The sequence below is a fragment of the Ammodytes marinus genome, assembly GCF_949987685.1.
Source record: "Ammodytes marinus genome assembly, chromosome: 2".
NCBI lineage: Eukaryota > Metazoa > Chordata > Actinopteri > Uranoscopiformes > Ammodytidae > Ammodytes > Ammodytes marinus.
The window spans coordinates 26403179-26423335 of NC_137231.1; the positions used below are offsets into that span (position 1 = coordinate 26403179).

The 20157-nt window shown below is 41.5% G+C and overlaps 1 protein-coding gene across 1 annotated transcript in view; it reads left to right on the forward strand.

Moving 5' to 3' along the window:
* Positions 1–502: 502 nt before the first annotated feature.
* Positions 503–20157, forward strand: part of LOC307264813 (transmembrane protein 132C) — a gene marked incomplete at both ends in the record, with an annotated part of 146620 nt that continues 126965 nt past the window's right edge. The window contains 2 exons of the mRNA XM_080046325.1: positions 503–754; positions 1213–1790. Of these exons, the coding sequence (XP_079902451.1) occupies positions 503–754; positions 1213–1790 (830 nt within the window). The remainder of the gene's footprint in view (positions 755–1212; positions 1791–20157) is intronic.

The window sequence follows — 20157 nt, forward strand, 5'->3', positions numbered from 1 at the left end:
ACAGCCCATAGGCTCTGTAAACTGGTAAAAGGTTATGTAAACAAAAGGGGGCCGTCATATCTAGCAACATGCCAATTTATAGAGCCCAGGCTGTGTATTCCTTCTGGATTTTTTTTGTTTGGCGTGCACATTTTGACAAAAACTGAATTTGACAACACGTTTTTCTCCAGAATGGCTGACTCCACCTTTAATAAGAGGGATGTTTTCATAATTACAATGCAGTTTATCCTAATCTTCTCTTTTTTTCTCCTCCCCTACCTTTCTTTCTCATCTCTCTCTCTTTACCTACTCTACCTTTTTTTCCTTTCATTTCTTCCCCTCCTTTCTCCTTTGTCTCCCCTCAGTGTCAGACAGTGGATCAGGAGCAGCAGGAGTGGGTCTAGGAGGGCTGGACTCTTCTGCGCCCCGTTTCTCCTCCTCTCTGCCCACCTACCTGCCTGTCCAGTGCCAGCTGAGCGGGGCAGAGTCGGCCTTCTTCCTGCGTGAGGCCAACCAGGAAGTGATGCGTAACGGCAGCCTATCACAGCGCACCGAGCCGTTCTTCCTCCACCAGCTCGAACCGGCCGCCCCGCAGTCCCCGCCCAGCGTCAACTGCAGCTATGGCAACGTGAGCGCCGAGCAGCCAATCCCTGTGGAGCTGCTTCAAGGCCCGCCTCCGCATCTCTTTCAGGCCACCAACCAGATGACTCTGAACTGGAAGGTCAAAGGTCAAGTGGTGGTGCCCAAAGTGGGGGCAACGCGGCCCTGGATACAGGTACTGCTGGTGGTTTAGTGTTTTGCTTTGGAGCGTCATTGACTTTTTTTTTTCTCATGGTCGTCTTTTTGATCATGTATTAATTCATTATACTGTAGAATCATTATTGACCACTTGAAGCATATAAGCCACTGCAAGAAAAGGAAACATTTAACAAACTATAGCATTAACGCTATCTGGGTTTTCCAATCTGTCTCTTTATATTGTCTATCACAGCATGTAAATGCCAAAAACAGTCAAACAGTATTTTGATCTATTGTTAACATAAATATATTGATTTGTGCAGCTTTAAAGAAAATACAAACAACACAGTATATTCTACATCTGTAGACAGACAGAAAGAAGATTTTTTTCTCAAAGAATTAAAGCAGACGATTGGCCATTTAGAAATGTTTGGCTAGCTGCCCATCTATTTAGTTATCCATTCTGACATCATATGTATTTGTTATTGTCTTTAGGTGCTGTTTTACTTGGTAGGGAGGCGTTGGGATGAGCCTGACCCCCCTCCTCCAGCCCTCCTCCCATGTGTGCGGGCCATGGTCATCCGTGACACCAGTGAAGCAGCACCCTCAGCGGGCTGCCGACTTGGGGGTCCATCTGGCATATGTGTTGTCCGTCTGGAGATTCCCCCAGCTTGGTTCACACCACCACAAGTGAGAAAAAGACCTCCCGAAGTGACTCTGCCGTCATTGGATGTGTATTACTCAATTATACCAGTGGAAGGGGCCGGTCAAGAGTGTCCCTCCATCGTCGACGAACCATGGAGAGGGCACAGTGCAAACATCGGCCCCCTCGGAAGCCTAGGCTTGGGCCTTGGCGGGCAGTGGAGCCCCCTACTGGATGGGGGTCTTCAGGACATGCTGAAAGCTGGTTCTGTGGTAATGACCTCCGGCCCTGTTTCTGCCAAAGGGGAAAGATTGAGACTGGATGACAACGTGGAGGTCCTGGTGCCACCCAGTCCGGTTCGGCTCGGCAAGACGGTGGCGTTTGGAGTACACATGAAGTCGGATTCGAACGTGGAACAGTTTACATTGAGGTACGGAACACACAATGCTTTCATGGAATGTGTTTGGCTTTGGTTAAAGCTACAGTGCGTAACTTTTTCATATAAATGAATGCCGGTTACATAAGAACCATCGCCAAATGAGTTGACACAAAGTTGATGAAGCCTATCAGCTCCACAAAACTCTCTCTGTATTTCGGGGTTTATGAAATTTTTATGTATTTCGGGGTTTAGTATGGCAGGGTTTACAAACTGGTGTCGCCCCCTGACACTAGTGCGGGAGCTCAGAATGATCCCAAGAAGGCCATGGAAATGTTTCAGTTGTTGATCTTACTGCTAAGAAAATAACTGGCTGTGCAGCAGAAGGTATAAAATCCATGCGCCATCACGTAAGGCTTACCTCATGTATATACTCAAAATTCCTCATGGTGGCAACATAAGTTACGCACTATAGCTTTAAATGTGGTATTCTGTTTTCCTTTTTGTCTCATTTCACTTTTCTTCTAGTTTTCCCTCCCATCTAACATCTCCACCTATTCCTATTATCATCCGCTCTCTCTCTTTCGTCTCTCAACCCCGCCGCCTCCGGAGGTTGATGGCTGTCACCTTTGTGTAGTCAGCCTCTTTCAGGAGCCAGCAATGCAAATAACAACCTCATGAATATGCATGAGCGATCTAAGGAGGGGAGAAAAGCACGGCAAATGAGAAGCGAGGGAGGGAAAGAGAAAGGGTGATTGAGGGAGACTGGTGGTTGAGGAGACAGGAAAATGAAAGAAAGAAGACATAAAATGTGAGTAGATCTGGCTTTTCAAACTGAAGCGTGGTGCCCAAAATGGCTCTCAGGTGTGCTTTAAACGGGTCACCTACATGGTTTGGGGCGCATAAGCAGCAGTATGTTTTCATGCACGTCGTGTCCCAGGAAACACATTTCTTTTTTGGTTTGCTTGCTGAAAATGAGTTTACAACCCTTGATTAAGTCCAGACTTGAATATCTGCATCCCATTGCTGTCTCATCATTTGACTTACTTCAGGGATTTAAGACAAATATGCCAATGTATCATTCTATCCAAAGAACGTCCCAACCACATTGTGGCTGCACATATCATTACTATACCAATATACTCCTATGAGGTTAGAACCATTCAGAACATGTTAGAGAGAACACATTTGCATACATGTTAAGCAATTCAGTCACATTCATTCAAAAGGAAAGCTACAACACACAGCACAGTAATTGGCACATGTCAACCGACCTCCCTTTGCATATGAGGCTTGACATACCATTCACACAGAATGCTTTTTTTATCTAGCTGTTCTATATTCAGTTTTAACCCACCTTAACAGTGGCAATAAAGCTAAAGGGGCTTCAATCAAGTAGTGTTCGCTATGCCAAAATAATTCTAGTAAAGTAAAAAGAAATGTACTGATGCAAAAAGTATGCAGAGCACAGAGTACCATTGGTGAAACCCTGTGTGTAGGTTTACCATCATGGAGTTGCAGAACCTTTGAATGTGTTGTGTAATTTAACAGTAACCCAAACTTTCATAGCAGAACATTGAATCTGGAAGTAGTGGAAAAGTAGTTGCCTAGCACTATAGCATAACATTTTCTTTTATATGAGATGAGTGGCCCTCTCTGTGGCCGCAATCATTCACACGGTGTTTGATTTGATTCTGTGTTGCAATGCACACAGGAAATTTGAAATGCTAGCAGGAAGCAGAGGCAGAACACATTAAACACTTGTAGAGAAGACGTGCCTCGGCAATGGGAAGAACAATTATGAAATTGTCGAGTGATAACAGACTCAAGGCAATATTCACTCCTAAAATGTAAAAGCTTTTTTGGGTACTTTAACAGGATATTCTAGGCAACTCCAAGCTTTATGTATCCTACATATTAGTTTAAATATGCTGAGAAAAACAATAGTATCATCAGGATCACAGTTGTGTGTTTATTCGGGCATAATCATTGAGGTCATCTGAGGACACTGGAGGAAAATAACAAATGGCTAGACTGCACTGCACCCTGTCCCACCTACTGACAAAATTCACACACACACAGACCCATAGACGGAGGAAAATAAACTCTCCACTGACATTCTGCGCACGCTATTTCTCTCTGTCTGCAATGTATTCACGTACACACACACACACACACACACACACACACACACACACACACACACACACACACACACATAAAAGTGATGAGGTAGCCTCTATGGCCCCCCCTACAGACACTTTATCTTTGTCTTTGCCGTACAACACTCCTGCTGTGTGTGTGTGTGTGTGTGTGTGTGTGTTTGCGTGCATGCATGCACCTCCACGTGTGTGGTACGACTAGAGACAGGTAGTGGAGGGCAAAATAAATCCCCTTCACCTCTTTTATGGCATCATATCTTCTTTTTCCTTCCTTGGTTTCTTTTCTATATTTCAGCAGGCCACATTCTATTCTATTGTATTCTTCTTTCAGTCATGTGGACCGTGTGTTCTCCTGTCTGACCATTTTGAAAAATGTTCAATTTATACATCTCTAAGGATGGATTTGCATCAGAGCCGAGCTGTGTGTGTGTGTGTGTGTGTGTGTGTGCGTGTGTGTGTGTGTGTTCATCCATCCAACCTGCAGCTCTTGCCCTATGCCCTAGCATATAGTCCCATGGATAATCTCCCATGTTAGAGGCACAGTCAGACATGTAATAAGGCTTAAGTGGATCTCATTCTTGCGTGTGTGTGTGTGTGTGTGTGTGTGTGTGTGTGTGTGTGTGTGTGTGTGTGCGTGTGTGTGTGTGTGCGTGCGTGTGTGTGTGCGTGCGTGCGTGCATGCGTGCACTCACACCACATACTGTAATAGGCCTTAAGTGTGCTCCATCACACTGAGGTGATGTGATTATGATAAACTGCTGAGGAGATGGAGGGGCACGGAGATAGGGCAAGTGAGCGAGCGAGCGAGACAGAAAGGAGAGGAGATACAGAGAATGACAAAAGAGGGGGACAAAGGAGAGATTGTAATGAGAGAGGTGAATAAAAGCAGAAAAAAATGGAAGAGAGCAGTTTTCTTGACTTGCTTCTCTTCCTCATACTACAGCTGCTCCCTCAAAAGGTAGGACAGAGGCCTTGAAGGCAACACACGTTTGCCAAATTGGATTAGGCATCCTTGCTGTATCACCTGTCACTGGGCTTGTAGTCTCACATAACCACACATGATTCTGTCACTTTGTGATGAGAGCACTCGTCTAACAGACAAACAACTCTGGAAGTCTGAGACTTCCTGTTTTGATTAAGTTACACCGCAAAGAGTTTTTTTACTCCAATTCAGTTCCAGCCATGTTGTCGACTTTGATCCCCCCTTTTAAGATTTTAAATTGTTTCATGTAACTCCTACATAACATGATTTCCCAAATTGTAAAAAGAAATAAGCTTAAAACAAAGAAAAAAATGTAAAATGTAACTTTCCCAACTCCAGTGTTTCTTTGACTAACCCCATGCTCAATAATTGGAGTCTGCCGTTCCCCGACCTGTTATAGATTTAATGTGGGTGTCAGAGACCGTGACTGAATGGAAATGATACCGTTAGACAATTAAACATGTTTACGGCTGACGGAACACAACGGACATGTGAGACGTGCTGGATGAGTCCGTGATTGCTTTTTGACACCGTCGGTGCTCAAGCTAAGATATTAATGAGAAGCCCAAAGATAATGAAGCACATTTAAATGGACATGCCCTGCTTCTTTGTTGCCTGAGCCTCAAAAAGAAATGAGGAGATAATTAAAAGGAGTCATTTTCATTAATAGAGAAATACCGAAAAAAAAGGATAATAGTTGTTTTGTACTAATGGTGTTATTCACAGAGATTTCACCTAGCTTTTTTTGTTATTCATAAAGAGTTTGTTTTGGTGGGAAAGAAGTTACTCATCTTATCATTTTTAAGGTTTACAGATAAACTGTAGCTTTTTGTATTGTTACAGATTTCCGATACAGAAGCATTGGCCATTTACCGTTTACCATTTTTTTTCTTCTGGGTTTACTGTTGCCACATGCAGTTGAGAATGTAGATAGCACACTTTCTTTGCTGCAACAACCTTACTTATTTTCTTTCAAGATTCATTTTTACTGAATGGAAAACATCCTCAAAGATCATTCAGAAAAAAAGGAGATCATGGACACCATACAAAAAGATGTTTGCTTGTTTCTGGCAGAAAAAAGAAACTGTGCTGGTGGGGTTTTTAATTTAAAACAAAAGAGGCAAATTCATTAGCATACCGTCTCATTAATGTGCCTTTAAAAGGTAGTAAAGAGGGCAGAGGCTCCACAATGAATTCCTGTTTAATGCAGATCCAGTTTAGTGAGCATTCAGCCAAAAGTATTTATAACAAGTGTTTAAATCTGTGGAAAACCTTTGCCCTGGAAGTTTGAATCTATGTTTAGTTAAACAGTGGGGATGTCGACAGACTGGGGGTCAAAGTGATTAGTAACTCCCTCATTAAAAAAGCTGTCGTCTTGAACTGCGTGCTACCGTTGTTTGGGTAGTTAATTAGTGAGATGAGTACTGATGAGGGGATAAATGCTGTTTGTGTGTGTGTGTGTGTGTGTGTGTGTGTGTGTGTGAGAGAGAGAGAGAGGGAGTGAACTACTCTGTAGAGACAGATAGACAGCGATTGTCAATAGAAAAATAGTTTTTTCTCTCTGCTTATGTTCTCTGTCTCACTAAATGTTCCGTCTTATATGACTGGTATTATATCAGTTATTTGATGTTGGTGTGTGAATTGGTATGCAGCCTGTATTTATTGTCCCATTCCTTCTTTCTCTCTGTGTGTGTTCGCCTGCCTCTCTCTGTGTGTGTGTGTGTGTAGGGATTAGTGGATTTTTCTAGGATCAGAGGGGAGATGTTGTTCTAAGGACCAAGGACTCTCTGGTGGTTACACACACACACACACACACACACACACACACACACACACACACACACACACACACACACACACACACACACACACACACACACACACAACGCACGCACGCACGCACGCACGCACACACCCACACACGCACAAACCCACAGTTTGTCTAGGATGCCTTTATTGCACAAAGCACAGCCATTGATTTCACCTCAACTGCCCTTTCCCCAGCAAGGAGGGAGAATCTTTTTGTTTGTTTGACTGCGTGAGTGTATCCACTACTTGACATTTGATTGTTCTTGCAAATCTGGGCAGCTCCTATTCATTGGTGGCTTACAGAATATGTGTGTACATATGTTGTATCTTTGTTTTTAATCTGTATTTTCCAGTCTTCCTCTCTTTATGTGTTTGTGTTTCAGCGTTCTTCTGTCTATGCTGCTTCAACTGATTAATGCATTTTATGAAATCTTAATAAATAGCCAATAAATAGCCTTCATCACAGGTTTGTAAAAAAAAATACAACGTTTCGATATTGTTTGTTTTAAATAATTTAACTCTTTTCCTGCAAATGAAATATATTGAAATATATAAATATTTCAGTTTTGAATATCTCTTAATCAGGCTTTGGAGAGCACTGTTGTACGTAGAGTTATTGACTTTCAAACTAAATAATATCATATCAAATATTCCCTCTTTCTACCAAGAGTACATTAAAGAGATTGTCCCCTTGTCAATAATGTAAATGTAATGTGTGTAAATGTGTTGGTGTCAGACATTTTTGTATGAGTGTTTAATGTTACACTTTGGCATATTCCGTTTGTTGGGCGATACTATCCTTAATTGGAGTCTTGTAGCTCATATCAAGTAACTCATGGCCAAATAGATAGAAATATGAATAGGATATTGAACAGTTTTGACATTTACAAAACAAATCAAAGACTCTGTGGAGTAAGAATGACTGTACAGTGGATAGAAATGAGATGGTTGACCTTATCAAAACAAAACCTAGCAACACTAGACACCAAGTCAATCATTTTTTTAAAGAGGCACAAAGCTAATAATTCCTATACACAAATAATGCCTGTTACTATATTTTTAATAATCATGTGCTGGACAAACAAGTTGGGGAACATTTTTTTTAGTTTCATTTTATTTTTGAACCTTTTTTTATACTGGCAAATTCCATTGAGACCGGAGACTCTTTTTCAAGGGAGACCTGTTCCCATTCCCACGTTACCATTCACACACACTCTCATAGAGCAATTTAGGTTTCAGTGTCTTGCTCAGGGACACTTCGACATGTGGCGGGGGAACGGGGGATCAAACCACCGACCCTGTAGTTGAGGGTCGACAGCCCTACCCACTTCGCCACAGCCGCCAAAATGGACCATATGTAGTACCTGTGTTCTCATGACTTAATGTTTAAGAAAACTAGAAGGTTCAGTCAAATCATTTACGTTTTCTGTTTGCAAGTAAGTGTCTCTGTTCTGTTTCTTTCCAGTGCATTATATCTCTCTCTTTCTCTCGTTTTCTTATTGTTACTTTATGTCGTTAACTTTCTTCTCCTGTGCGTCATATTCTCTGAAAACAGGAGAAATTAGTTCACTTATGTGGGATCAGAGGTCATGTCTTTATTTTAGTCCCTGTATCCGGGGAGGCAGCACTCTAAGTAATCACCGTAGTCATTAAATTGGATTCAACACAGCATGTATACTTGTGCTATGCCCTACGTCACTCTAGCCTATTGTGCTCTCGCAGCTCAGAAATGGTCTCAAAATGGTGTCCTTAGTACATAATGACTTTACCTGTTAAGTTATTTTAGAGTTTTCAAATGCGATGATCTTTTGTTATTTAGATAAATGGCAGATTATAGATTAAACATTGTTTTTTTTGGGCAATTTAAGCAATGTTCTATCACTTTAGAATAAAGTGAATGCAATAAAGGCGTTGATTAAGAAAGTAAGGAGATTGAATTGAAATGATAAGCAAAATCAGTATCATAATGCAATTGGAGTGAGCAAAATATTCATGTCGATAAATAGAAAGACGCTCTTCAAAAGCTGCCATTAGACACAAAGTGGTTATCTACTTTAGCTAAGGCTGCACAAAGCTGTATTAAGTGATAGTATTATCATCAAAGCTAATTAATCCGGGATAGGGCTTCAATGCTGCAAATCCCACTCACAATCAACACGTAATTGTCTAGCGTTATGCAACTTTATAAGATAGTCTGTTAGAAGGTGTAGGAACAATCCATGTGTTAGAACACAAAAGACAGCAGTTAAGATGTTCCTGTGTGAATGTGTTCTCAACAGCAGTTAGTTCTTAACTGTGTTCCAGGATTAGGAACAGGGAAAGCACTTTAGTTTCATGTGGGCATTTGATAGGGGAGACCAAAGAGAGATTGCATGTGAATGTAATTACTTTGACTTCATTCGACAATTTAATGTATACCTCTTCCTGTCTTGTAAACAAATAAATAAATGCAGTAAAGAAGCTCTGTACCAGACTCTCTACATGTCCACAGTGTAAAATGCCAGAATTATTTTTCATATAATCTATCAACAACTTGCTGACTCTTAATGTACTGTTGTGCATCCTCAAAAGAATAGTCACAAAAAAGCACACACACACACATCCATATTAAAGCAATCCTTCACTAGTATGAAACGTGTTCTGATTTATTCGGCCATTAGTCTGTGAGTGTTACAGCATGTCTCCAATATGAGCTGACACACACAATTTATGTGTTGGACATTTAAAAAAGCTTTACTTCATTATTTGATGGCCTGAGACCCAGTGCCAGGACCCATTCTCTACAATTTCTGCTGAGTCTGGGAGATCAGACTAGAGTATACAGAATTCTACTTCTTGCAGAAAGTGCTGAGGAAGATTTATGACCACTACAGCCTGCGGCAGTTTGTGACTCTTGATGCTACTGTAAACAAAGCTAATTTAGGCAGTGATTATTAGATGTGAAACAGAAGACAGTGGCTTGCTTCTGTGGCATGTGTGGTTGCATACTGTTGAGGAGTCAGGAAAAGCCACAGCCTAGGCTCTGTAAATGGGTATGTAAACAAAGGCGCTCGGACCTACCCACCGTAGCTAGCAACAATGCTATCGATAGAGGCTAAGCTAATGACCAGCATATAGCCTACTTTGGCTTTGATAGAGTTTTGGCCTCAACACCTATTTAAATATTGACCGTCTTATTATTGCATTTGCTACAGTACCACTAGGCAAGGCAAGGCAAGTTTATTTATATAGCACAATTCAGACACAAGGCCAATCGAAGTGCTTTACAGGGGTATACAAAAAATCAAGATTAGACATTTGAAATTGCATTTTAAGAAATAGAAACAAAATAAAAACAAAGAAAATACATCAAGATTAAAGATTAGCCTACATTAGACATCATGTTGGCTGATCACATCCGTGTCTGTTCGGACTGAAGCGTATTTCACCAAAACACATGCTGTATTTTTATAGTATCAGCCTATCTATAGTATTGTTGCTAGCTACGTTGGATCGGGCTCAAGCCCCAACCACAGCGAGTTCTACCAGCATCCAATAAGGAAGTGACAAACATTGCAGTACCTTCCGGGGCCACTCGGGGGGTGGTACCAAGAGACTGAGCAATTTTTCTTTGACTCACTTGTTAAACAGGCCGTTTTCACAGTCTTATTAAACCTATTTACAGCCTGGTCCACAAAACCATTATAGTCTGTATGTTTAGGTCATATCTCCATGACAACACTGAGGGGGGTGAATTTTTTTTTAGCAGGCTAGTTTTTATTTTATCTGAGGTTAAAATGTATTGGCGCGATCTCTTGAGTGACAGCTCTCCGCCCATTGTCCCTCACTTTGCCTCTGAGGTATACGTCAGCTAGATGGGCGTATCTCCCTCCCCCCGATGTGAGGCGGAGTAAAAATCTCACAAGATGGCGACGCGCATAAACCAGGATTATTGGATGCCGTGTGAATAACTGAGGTCAGCCCGGATGCTACATCCATTTTATATTCTATCTATGATCCGGCCGAGCCACTTTGTTAACATATCCGTTTACAGAGCCTAGGCTGTGGCTTTTCCTGATTTTGACAAAAAGTGATTTTGACAACATGGATTCTCCAGAATAGCTGACTCTCTCCACTCCAATTGGAAAATAAAATAATAATAAAAACAAGATGACATGATGACACAAGGTTATGGGGCAAAATAAGTTTAATATTTGGTGAAAAATGTCAATGGTTAAAAATTAGGTTTTAGTTAAAGGTTCATATAAAGTTGTGGTGGTCGGTATAAAGTGACAATTGCACAAAGTCACCATCTCTGTTTCCAAATTCAACTGATAATTTATTTTTTAGATAAGGACACCATGTTTTCCTTTTAAACTACTTCTAATGCCAAGGTATTAACTTTGAAATGGTTTTGTTCAAATGGTTGTGTTTAACCTTCATCAAGGAGAGCACCTTCCAAGTCTTAAGTTTTTCAAGGACATACTGTAATATTACTGTCATTAATATAACTTTTAAATACAAGACTTCTGCGTCATCCACACCGAGTGAAAAGTCTTTGCTTTTACTAACATTCTAACCGTCTTACTCTCTGGTATACCCTTGAGAAGTTGCCAAATTTATACACTGCCAATCAAACTGTTACCGCACTAGAAACCAAACACACACACACACACGCGCACGCACGCACGCACGCACGCACGCACGCACGCACGCACGCACGCACGCACGCACACACACACACACACACACACACACACACACGCATAGACAGACAGACTCTCTACTCTCCTTCTGTACTTTAACCACTCAGTCACTCTACCTCTGTTTATTCCCCTAATCCAGTCTGCGCTATCATTCCTTCCACAGCATTCTTCTTCTACTTTCTCTCCTCTTACCCCTCAGTTTCCCTGTTAAAACTCCCCACCTTCCCTCTCCATTTTCCCTCTCTCTTTCTCTCTCTCTCTTTCTGTCTCGCTCTCTCTCTTTCCGACTCAAATCCCTCATGAATATTCACAAGGCCGTTATTTGCATTGCTGCCTCCTGAAAGAGGCTGAGTACACAAAGGTGACAGCCATCAACCTGGGGATGCTGCCGAGGCTTGTGTGTTGTGTTTTTTGGGGAGCTCCGTTTGTGCGCGAGGAAAAAGAAAAATAGAGGTGGAGACGAAGAGGAGAAGGAAATGAGGAAAGAACGAGGGAAGCAAAGTCAGAGGGAATTGAGGAAAGGAGGGTGGTGTGCATTTTGGCTGTGTCACTCGCAAAATTATTGATATTATTGTTAACATCATAACTAATGTGGCTATGATCTGGAGTGTGATCTGACCAAATTTGAAAACATTTTTACTTTTTGAACTCCGTTATTGAAATGACAGCGATTCACTGCGCAGCTCTGTGTGCACAGAAATGTTTGCTGTGCTATTTCTTCACACAAATGTACTGCTCCCTGTTTCTCTGTGATATGGCTCCCTTCTCTTTTCTTTCTTCATCCTTTTGCTTTTCTGCCAACCTTTGTTTGGGGGTTGCTTGATATGCAAATGCCTCGCTGATTATTGTGTCGTGTTTATTGTTAATGTCACTCCTTGCTGCAGTAGAGGGGATCTCCACTTAGAAATGGGGGCTCCCACTATGAGAATCAAGGGATATACTGTATGTGTGTTTTTCTGTGTGTTTGAGCATTAACCTCTAAGTTAGCCCTGGGGTTGTAAAAAAGGAGTTTGGGGATGGGTTTGTTTTTATTTTAACAAGCTGTAGGGGGAAAAACAGGTTATATTTTTACTAACGGAGAGGAATCCCTCTCTGCAGCTTTCAATCCTGGAACTCGAATAGCGTTTTTATATTTTTGGCCGGGGAGCCAGGCTCGTAAAGACATATTGTCTGTTTTATTATTCTGGGAGCCATTTAAAGTAAGCTACAGATGTTCGTAATGTAGAGGGCCCAGTTTTAAGCGGCCATGGGTGAACTGCAGTTGCACTTTGGTTCTGTCTCGTAAAACAGATTTTTTTGAAGTTGGGCTACTATTGTGTGATGTGCAGCTGGTATGAATGCAGTGTATTTCCATTTGTTCATAAAACGCATTTATTTCATTCTCATACTTTAAAGTATAACTGGAAAACATGACTCTTTTCATGGACCTGTGCCGGGCAGACGCATTTAGTAATCCATCAATGACAAGGCTTTCCTTTTCTTGCATTAGACCAGATCTGTGGCTCCATTTTGATGACGAAATGGGATTCTATATGGCTCTTCATTCTCGCAAAATTGTAGAGTCATTTGGAGACCTTCACTCTACGCTTGTTTATTAAACGCAATCTTTAGCAGCGATCCTCAAGGTGCACAAATAAATATGTTTGAGGTTAAAGCCTTGTTCCTCAAAACTCCAAGACATGTTTTTGGGGAAACTTTAAGAGGCGAGTTTGAACCATTTTCTCCTCACACAGTAACCACATTTGTGCTCAATCAAGTGTGACTGTCTTTCTCTCCCCATCCTGTCACAATTCAACTGTTGAATGGCTGTCACATTTACCCACTCAGCCAGTGAGCACTATCAAAATCTACAGAAGATTTTTTTTTTACCTATATTATTGCTCACCTACCCTGACGGTAATTGTCAATGCTTTGTTGCAGAAAGCAAGCACAGGGTCCAGCACAGCAGACACAAATCAGTCGGTAGAAACTTCCTTCATGTGTCTTACTGGCACATGTTCCTGAAAAATCTCTCCAAAGTGGAAGCTACAATATCAGGCAAGAAGATCCAAGAAATAGAGCAAGGAATAGATGCCTAACGTTCAACTTATTATCTGCACTGGAGATTTCTTATCAGACCTGTCCAATGACGGATTCTGCACTGTGTAATCTCCAAAGATGCCCACCTCAAAATAAGGCTGTTACTCTTCATTCCAGACACGCCACATCCCCCGTAGATTAGATACAGTTTGGGTGACCTTCAGATACAATTCATAAAATCCTCATGGAGTTCTTGAAGGCCCCCAAGCATGGTCTCACAACAGTTGCAACCATTGTTTTCTTTTCTTTTCTCTTCCTTTCTTCTCTTTTCTTTGGACTTTTCTCACTGGGCTACATGACCTTTTTAAGGTCACGGGAATGTTCTGTCAGGCTCTGTTGCTCTGAACATTGTTATCGACTGGTCACTTGTAATGTTGTTATCTCTGAAATGTAAGCTCTCTCTACAGTTGCGCTCATTCTCATGTCAACCTTGATAAGAGCATCGGCAGCATGTGTAAAACTTAAAGAAATGTTAAAGAATGCTTTGCTATTCGGTTCCAGTTGAATCCATCTTTTGGTGGTTGAAATGACCATGACTTGTTTTTTCTATATACTCCAATAGCCATGATCAATTTAGGTCAGATTGCAAAAACGTATTGAGCAACCAATTGTATTTCCAAAGCTGTATGAGCTGCAACTAAAAATAGTAATACAAAAATATAATGCTGCTAATAAATCCTGATCAACTGCAAAGCCCTTTCACTTAACCTATCTATTTAATTTTATTAGTGCTTTCTGTCAGTGTATTTAATGTTGCTTATTTTAATGTCTTCTCCTCTTTGTATCCCTATGTATTGTTATCAGGTTTATTACCAAGCCGTTTGGCCATGAGAGTCAATTAATTGTTGAACTTGAACTAAAATCTCATTAAGAACAGATGCTCCCCATTGCCGGGGCATGGTTTGAATACATGGCTGGCTCCATGATTGACCATCCTGCCTCATGTTTGCTCGTTTATCAGGGCTAATTTTCCCAACTAATCCCCCCATTAAACTCAGTTAGAACATTAGCCTAGCAAATTAGCACTGATGAATAGGCTATTATTCATAGCAAATCGTTTTCTTTTATTTTTCTATTCTTTCCTTTCTGCCTCTACACCCTCCCCTCTGTATTTTCATCTTTTTATTTTTTAAATCGTTCCCTATCAGTTTTTATTATCTTTTCCATGGGAACCACTGGCTCTATTGTTTGCGACATTGAGATGACAAGGAACAGTGAAGATAGTTTCATCTTACATACAAGAGTTAGATAAATTGTTGAAGTCAAACAGTTCAACATTGTTAAGTCAACATGCAGGATACATTTATGACGAGGGAATTCTACCATTGCCACCAGATTGGGCCATAAGTAGGACTTGGATATAACGTTGTGTAGCTGGATGTTTCACACCTTTGTCGGTTGAGCAGCTTGTTGGGAAAAACACCAATGCATCTGGTCTCTCAAGTCTATTTTCTACCATCTCTTTCTTCTCTGTAAACCCCCCTGTATTCTAATCATAGCAGGACCTTACAAAGGAAATGTCCCAGCTTACACACGTTCAAACACACGCAAAGCATCTCTCTCATGAACACCTTGAGTCTTTCAAAATAGCGTATGGTACATGCTTTGATGCCCTACTTTTTCTTTGCTTCTAAAGGTAGTCTCGATTCTGGTATATATTCCAATCCAATTGAAAAAAGCCACACACACACACATGCCAAGTCCAAGTTTGTGTGTGTAAACTGTATGTGTGACCGTCTAAAGAACATGGAAAGACCTACAAATATACAGTGCATGCACAAATAAAAGAATATAAACATGCGTGTGTAAGTGGTGGCATCTTTACAAGAACATGCACAGAGCTCCTGGCCAAGCGTTGCCAAGCTTTTTTTTGTCTGCCAGTATCTTAATCCCTCAGAGAGAGAGAGAGAGAATAAAAGAGAAAATTGTCAGGCGGAGAAAAAAGTGGCACACAGGGAAAAAGAGTGTGTGCGGATGAAAAAGAAGGGGGTGGTAACAGGTGAGAGAGGAAAAGAAAAAAGAAATAAGAAAGCGAAAACAGAACCAACTCCTTAATTTCTCCTTCTACACGACATCTATTCCTGACTTTTGCTCTTCCTTTTTTCCCTTTGTCTTATTATCGCTGTTTCCACCTCATTTCTTCACTTTTATCTATTGTCTCTCCCACTCTCTCTCTATCATCCCTCCATTTCACCCAATTAGCGTTTATTATGTATGATGTACAGTCAGCTAATTAATGAATGTAGTCATCTTGTGATTAGTTTGCTTAACATCCTTGTGTAAGGCCTCATCCTTATCTGCCCATGGAACACAATCCACGAAGATACACACGCATGGCTACACACACACACACACACACACACACACACACACACACACACACACACACACACATACACATACACACACATACACGCATGATTCCTATGTTACAACGCTTTTTAAAAGCTGTTACGATTATTTGGATGATTCAAGAGTTGTCAGAAACATTCACAAGCTCAGTTTAGGGCCCACTCACACTAGTGCCACGGCCCCGTGCCAAAGCTCATTAGCATACTAAAGTCTAGAACGTTTGGCTAGTGTGACCACGCCAACTGTATTCCAGCACGGAACAGCCCCTTGGCCACGGCACACCTGGGAGAGGTGTGCCGTGGCCAAAGTACAGATGCTAATGAGATGACACGCGCACAAGCAAGCGCACAGGCGGCGTTCCTGACGTGAATTTATTAAGGATGCATTGTCCGTTAACGTCCGCTGCCTTACTAGTCGGCACCAGAATTGCCCACCACTTGGACTTGTAGCTATAATGTGTGAGAATTAACGTGTGTGTAGGCCTAGGTGTGGGCTAATAAAAGAGGGAGAGAGCTAATTAGGTCGGCTCAGAAAGCAAAGCAAAAATGTTTTCGTGTTTACTCACGTTCGTCAGATGATTTTTTTTCTTTTTCCTCCCGTCAGCTGTCATAACTGCATTTACGCATGGCGGTGGAGACGCACCCAAAACAACACACCGCGGCCCGGTGATAAGGAAACAGTAGCCTACGCTAAGGTTTAACAAGAAACTTTATAAAGACACTTAAAGATCTCTGCCCATACAAAAAGTTCTGACTTGGATTTGATGGAGCGATCGATGTGTACAAAACCATCCGGATACATAGCCTATGGTCTGATGACGGGCCGTTATATTAATAATAAACAGCGTGCTGCACAAATATGAGACTGTCCACCGCGACCTATTACGTCAAGGCTACATTAAAAAAACAATAGCTTAAGGATTCTCGTTGCTCTAATGTGGAAGTGGAATATTTGATGCAAATTTGGCCGGATGAAAATATTCACAAACAGTCGTATAGCCTACAAGTAGACTACGCTCCAAATCCTAAACGCGCACGGTGCAAGTATGCCCAGGCCACGAGCAGTGTGAGCACGGGCCTGCGGGGGGAGTGGGGAGGGGGGGGAATCGTGCTGAATCGTGCTGAGCACGGAACAGGCAAACGGCACTAGTGTGAGTGCGCCCTTACTCTACAAATGCGCATCGTTTTAGTTTTATTCAGTTGAGTATATCATCTGTGAATCTTTATTTACATATGATGGATCTGTCTCCAGAACAGCTATACTAAATGGACCCTGATTTAAAATCATTTTTTCTTAACTACTTTGTGTTGGGAATTCACAAGGGGTAGATTTGGTCAAAGTCAAGAATATTATTAATTTCATGAAAATTATAATATTAAGAAACATTGTTAATTAATGATCAATTAAATTAGTCCAGCTAATTTAATTACTTATTAATACCTACGGAGCACCACCCTTTGAAAAAGGGAACTCTGTACCAAATCAGAAAAACAGTCTCATAATGTTAAAGGGATTTACCTTGAAAATGTCAAAGTTGGTTACAATGTACATTTAAGATAATGAAGGAGTGAATATTCGAGCATAAACCTTATTTACCAGCCATTAGTGAAATACAAGACACAAATATCACAGACACTGCTTCTTAAAATCAAAATGTAAGGGTTTATTTACTTAGGCAAGTTGATTAAAACGATACACATAAGTCAATAACCATGAACTAATCTAATTTAAGAAAACAGACATAGCACAAGCACTAATAAGAACAGTTTAGATTATAAACCCATGTATTTCTATCTATGTGCGGATGAGTGCACATGTGTAGTGTGTGTGTGTGTGTGTGTGTGTGTGTGTGTGTGCGTGCGTGCGTGCGTGTGTGCGTGTGTGACAGAGGAACGTCACTCTAGAAATTAGATGGAGGACGCGAGAGTTTGACGTCACGCGAGAGTTTGAGGTGGCTTTTACTTCTCGGGTAGATCAATTGCTACGAGCAATGTCGTAGACAACTTCTGAAAGTTGAATATTCTACCTTTAATCAGTAGGGGAACTAGCATGCAAAGCATGTATGTGACCTACTGCTTCAATCAAACACATAAGAATTATAAAGGATGATGCGGGGAGACTTTGGTTTTGTCTTCACGCGATCTTAACTTTAAAATTACAGAACTCAACACTCATGTATTCATTAAGAATACTTGAGGGTAAAATCCCGAGTGTCAGTGTGTGTGTTTGTGTGATGTGCGTAGTTAGAAATGAGAAGGAGAGAAAACAAAAGACAGTAGCCGCAGCTCCAGCGCAAACTGTTTCCTCCAATCACACAGTGGCTGCAAATGCACATTTGCATACTGAGATGAATTGATAAAGAGGAAAGAACTCACTGGCTTTAAGAGTGACAGCAACAAAAACACATCAATACATTCCTGGTTAACGGGAGAAAAACACTATGAGCGAAAAACACTTATGTAAAACATTAGTGAGTCAGAATTACTTTAAATCAGGAAATAATGAGCTCGTCAGCTCTTACGTTTACTTCAAGTTAATGAACAACATAAAATAACTATCATAGCCCAGACAATAGCCTCACGTGAATCGCTTGGTCCAGCGATGATTGGTTGAAGGCAGCTGGCGGAGATAGGAGGAGAAAAAGGCCGCTTGCCGGGCCTTGTGCTCGGATGGAGCGCGTCTTGTGGTGTGGAAACAACTCAGCTGATAAGGGCAGCAGCCATCACCATGTCAAGGGATGGAAAGCAGGGGGTTAGTGGCCCTTCTTAGAAGAGCGGGCTGTCTGCGGTCCGATGGGCAGCGTAGGCAAGGAGGAGAGGAGGAAGCGGAGAACTCCCTCTGCGTCGGGCCTTGCTCTCTGCTGGCGATGCGTCTGGTGGCAGCGTAGTAACGGCCCAGATGATAAGTGATAGGCGGCTTCACTTCTCGGAGGGTCTGCTGGCTGGCACCGGTCCGTGGAACGGGCAGTGCAGGCGTCTTGATGAAGGGATCCTGCGTCTTTGCTCACGCTTTACGCGAGTGGGGTAGTTCTGTTTTGAGGAGAGGTTGAGGTGTGCTTCAGCTCTGGTGAAGGGGTTTCTAGGAAACTCTCTCTCGAATCCAGGAAAACAGAAGAAGATGTTCCAAGCAGTCCATCAACTCGTCCAGCGAGAATAAAGACTGGTGGTTGAGGTTGCTTATATTCCTAGGCCTCAGGTTTAAGCATTGCGTACCTTCTATCACGGCTGGAAGCCGAAGGCGAATGGCAAAGATGAGAGTATTGCATCCTGTATTAAAACAGTCCAAATGCATCCTCATCCAATCAGAAGTTAGTTGTCTTATCAGCAAGCAGTGTTTACATTCAAACCAGCCAATAAGATGCTTTTCCTTCCTTAGGAAAAGAAAGCTTTGCTTTGAAGCTTGTGTCACTAAGATATGACTGGGTAAACACAGCAGGGTGCCTGGGCCCTGCCATGTTTGAACTTTATGGTAGCTTCCAAATAGAGTTTCATCCTGTGGAACTTGCAGAGACTCAGTCCCCAAAGGTCTGGTTGGATTAACCAACCTTTTAAAAGGGACTATCCCATCTTAAATGAGTTTATAACCTCCACAGGGGTCTAGGATGGTTGTTTAAACAGAGAAACCCATGTAAACATGCGTTAGACTTTGTCTCTTGGAATGCACTATGGCATCAGTATTAACCCATTACAACATTTCAAATGAGACACTCTGTGTAGGCACAACATTTGTCAAAGGGTTGATAATAATAATCCAATGTAAGTACATCTGAATGTCATCCAAAAATATGTGATAGGCAACATTCTTGTCATGTACCACATGAGTATGTACAGGTTGAAATATAGCGGCTCAAGAATTGAACCTTGGGGAACTCCATTGGTCATCCTGATTTATGGTCGGCAACACTAAAGCCTTTGCCTTTGAGCTATGATCTGAATCTGGTGTTAATCCTACCAGTGTGTCAAGAAGTATGTTATGGCCCGACTCCATTCATCAAATGAGAGATTATCAAAGCTGATATTTTGCCTGAATCAGTATTGAGACAAATATCCTTTTACATCTTTATCATTGCCTGCCGTTTACATTGTCAAGGTTAATTGTATATACAGTATGTCAGGACATTTCTGACCACATTGCAATGTCACCCAAATCAATTAAGACCATTGTGAATTTCAATGGCTTTTCATTTTGAAGATATTATTTTTAACTTTTTTAAGTTTTTCTCTTTTTTAACAAATTTCTCCCCATTCCATAACTTTTGTTTCTTGCCGTGATAAGGGGTTGGTTCGCACCACATGAGAAGTGTTTTCATGTACATATACAAGCAAACAATATTAAGGTGAGCCACTGCATTT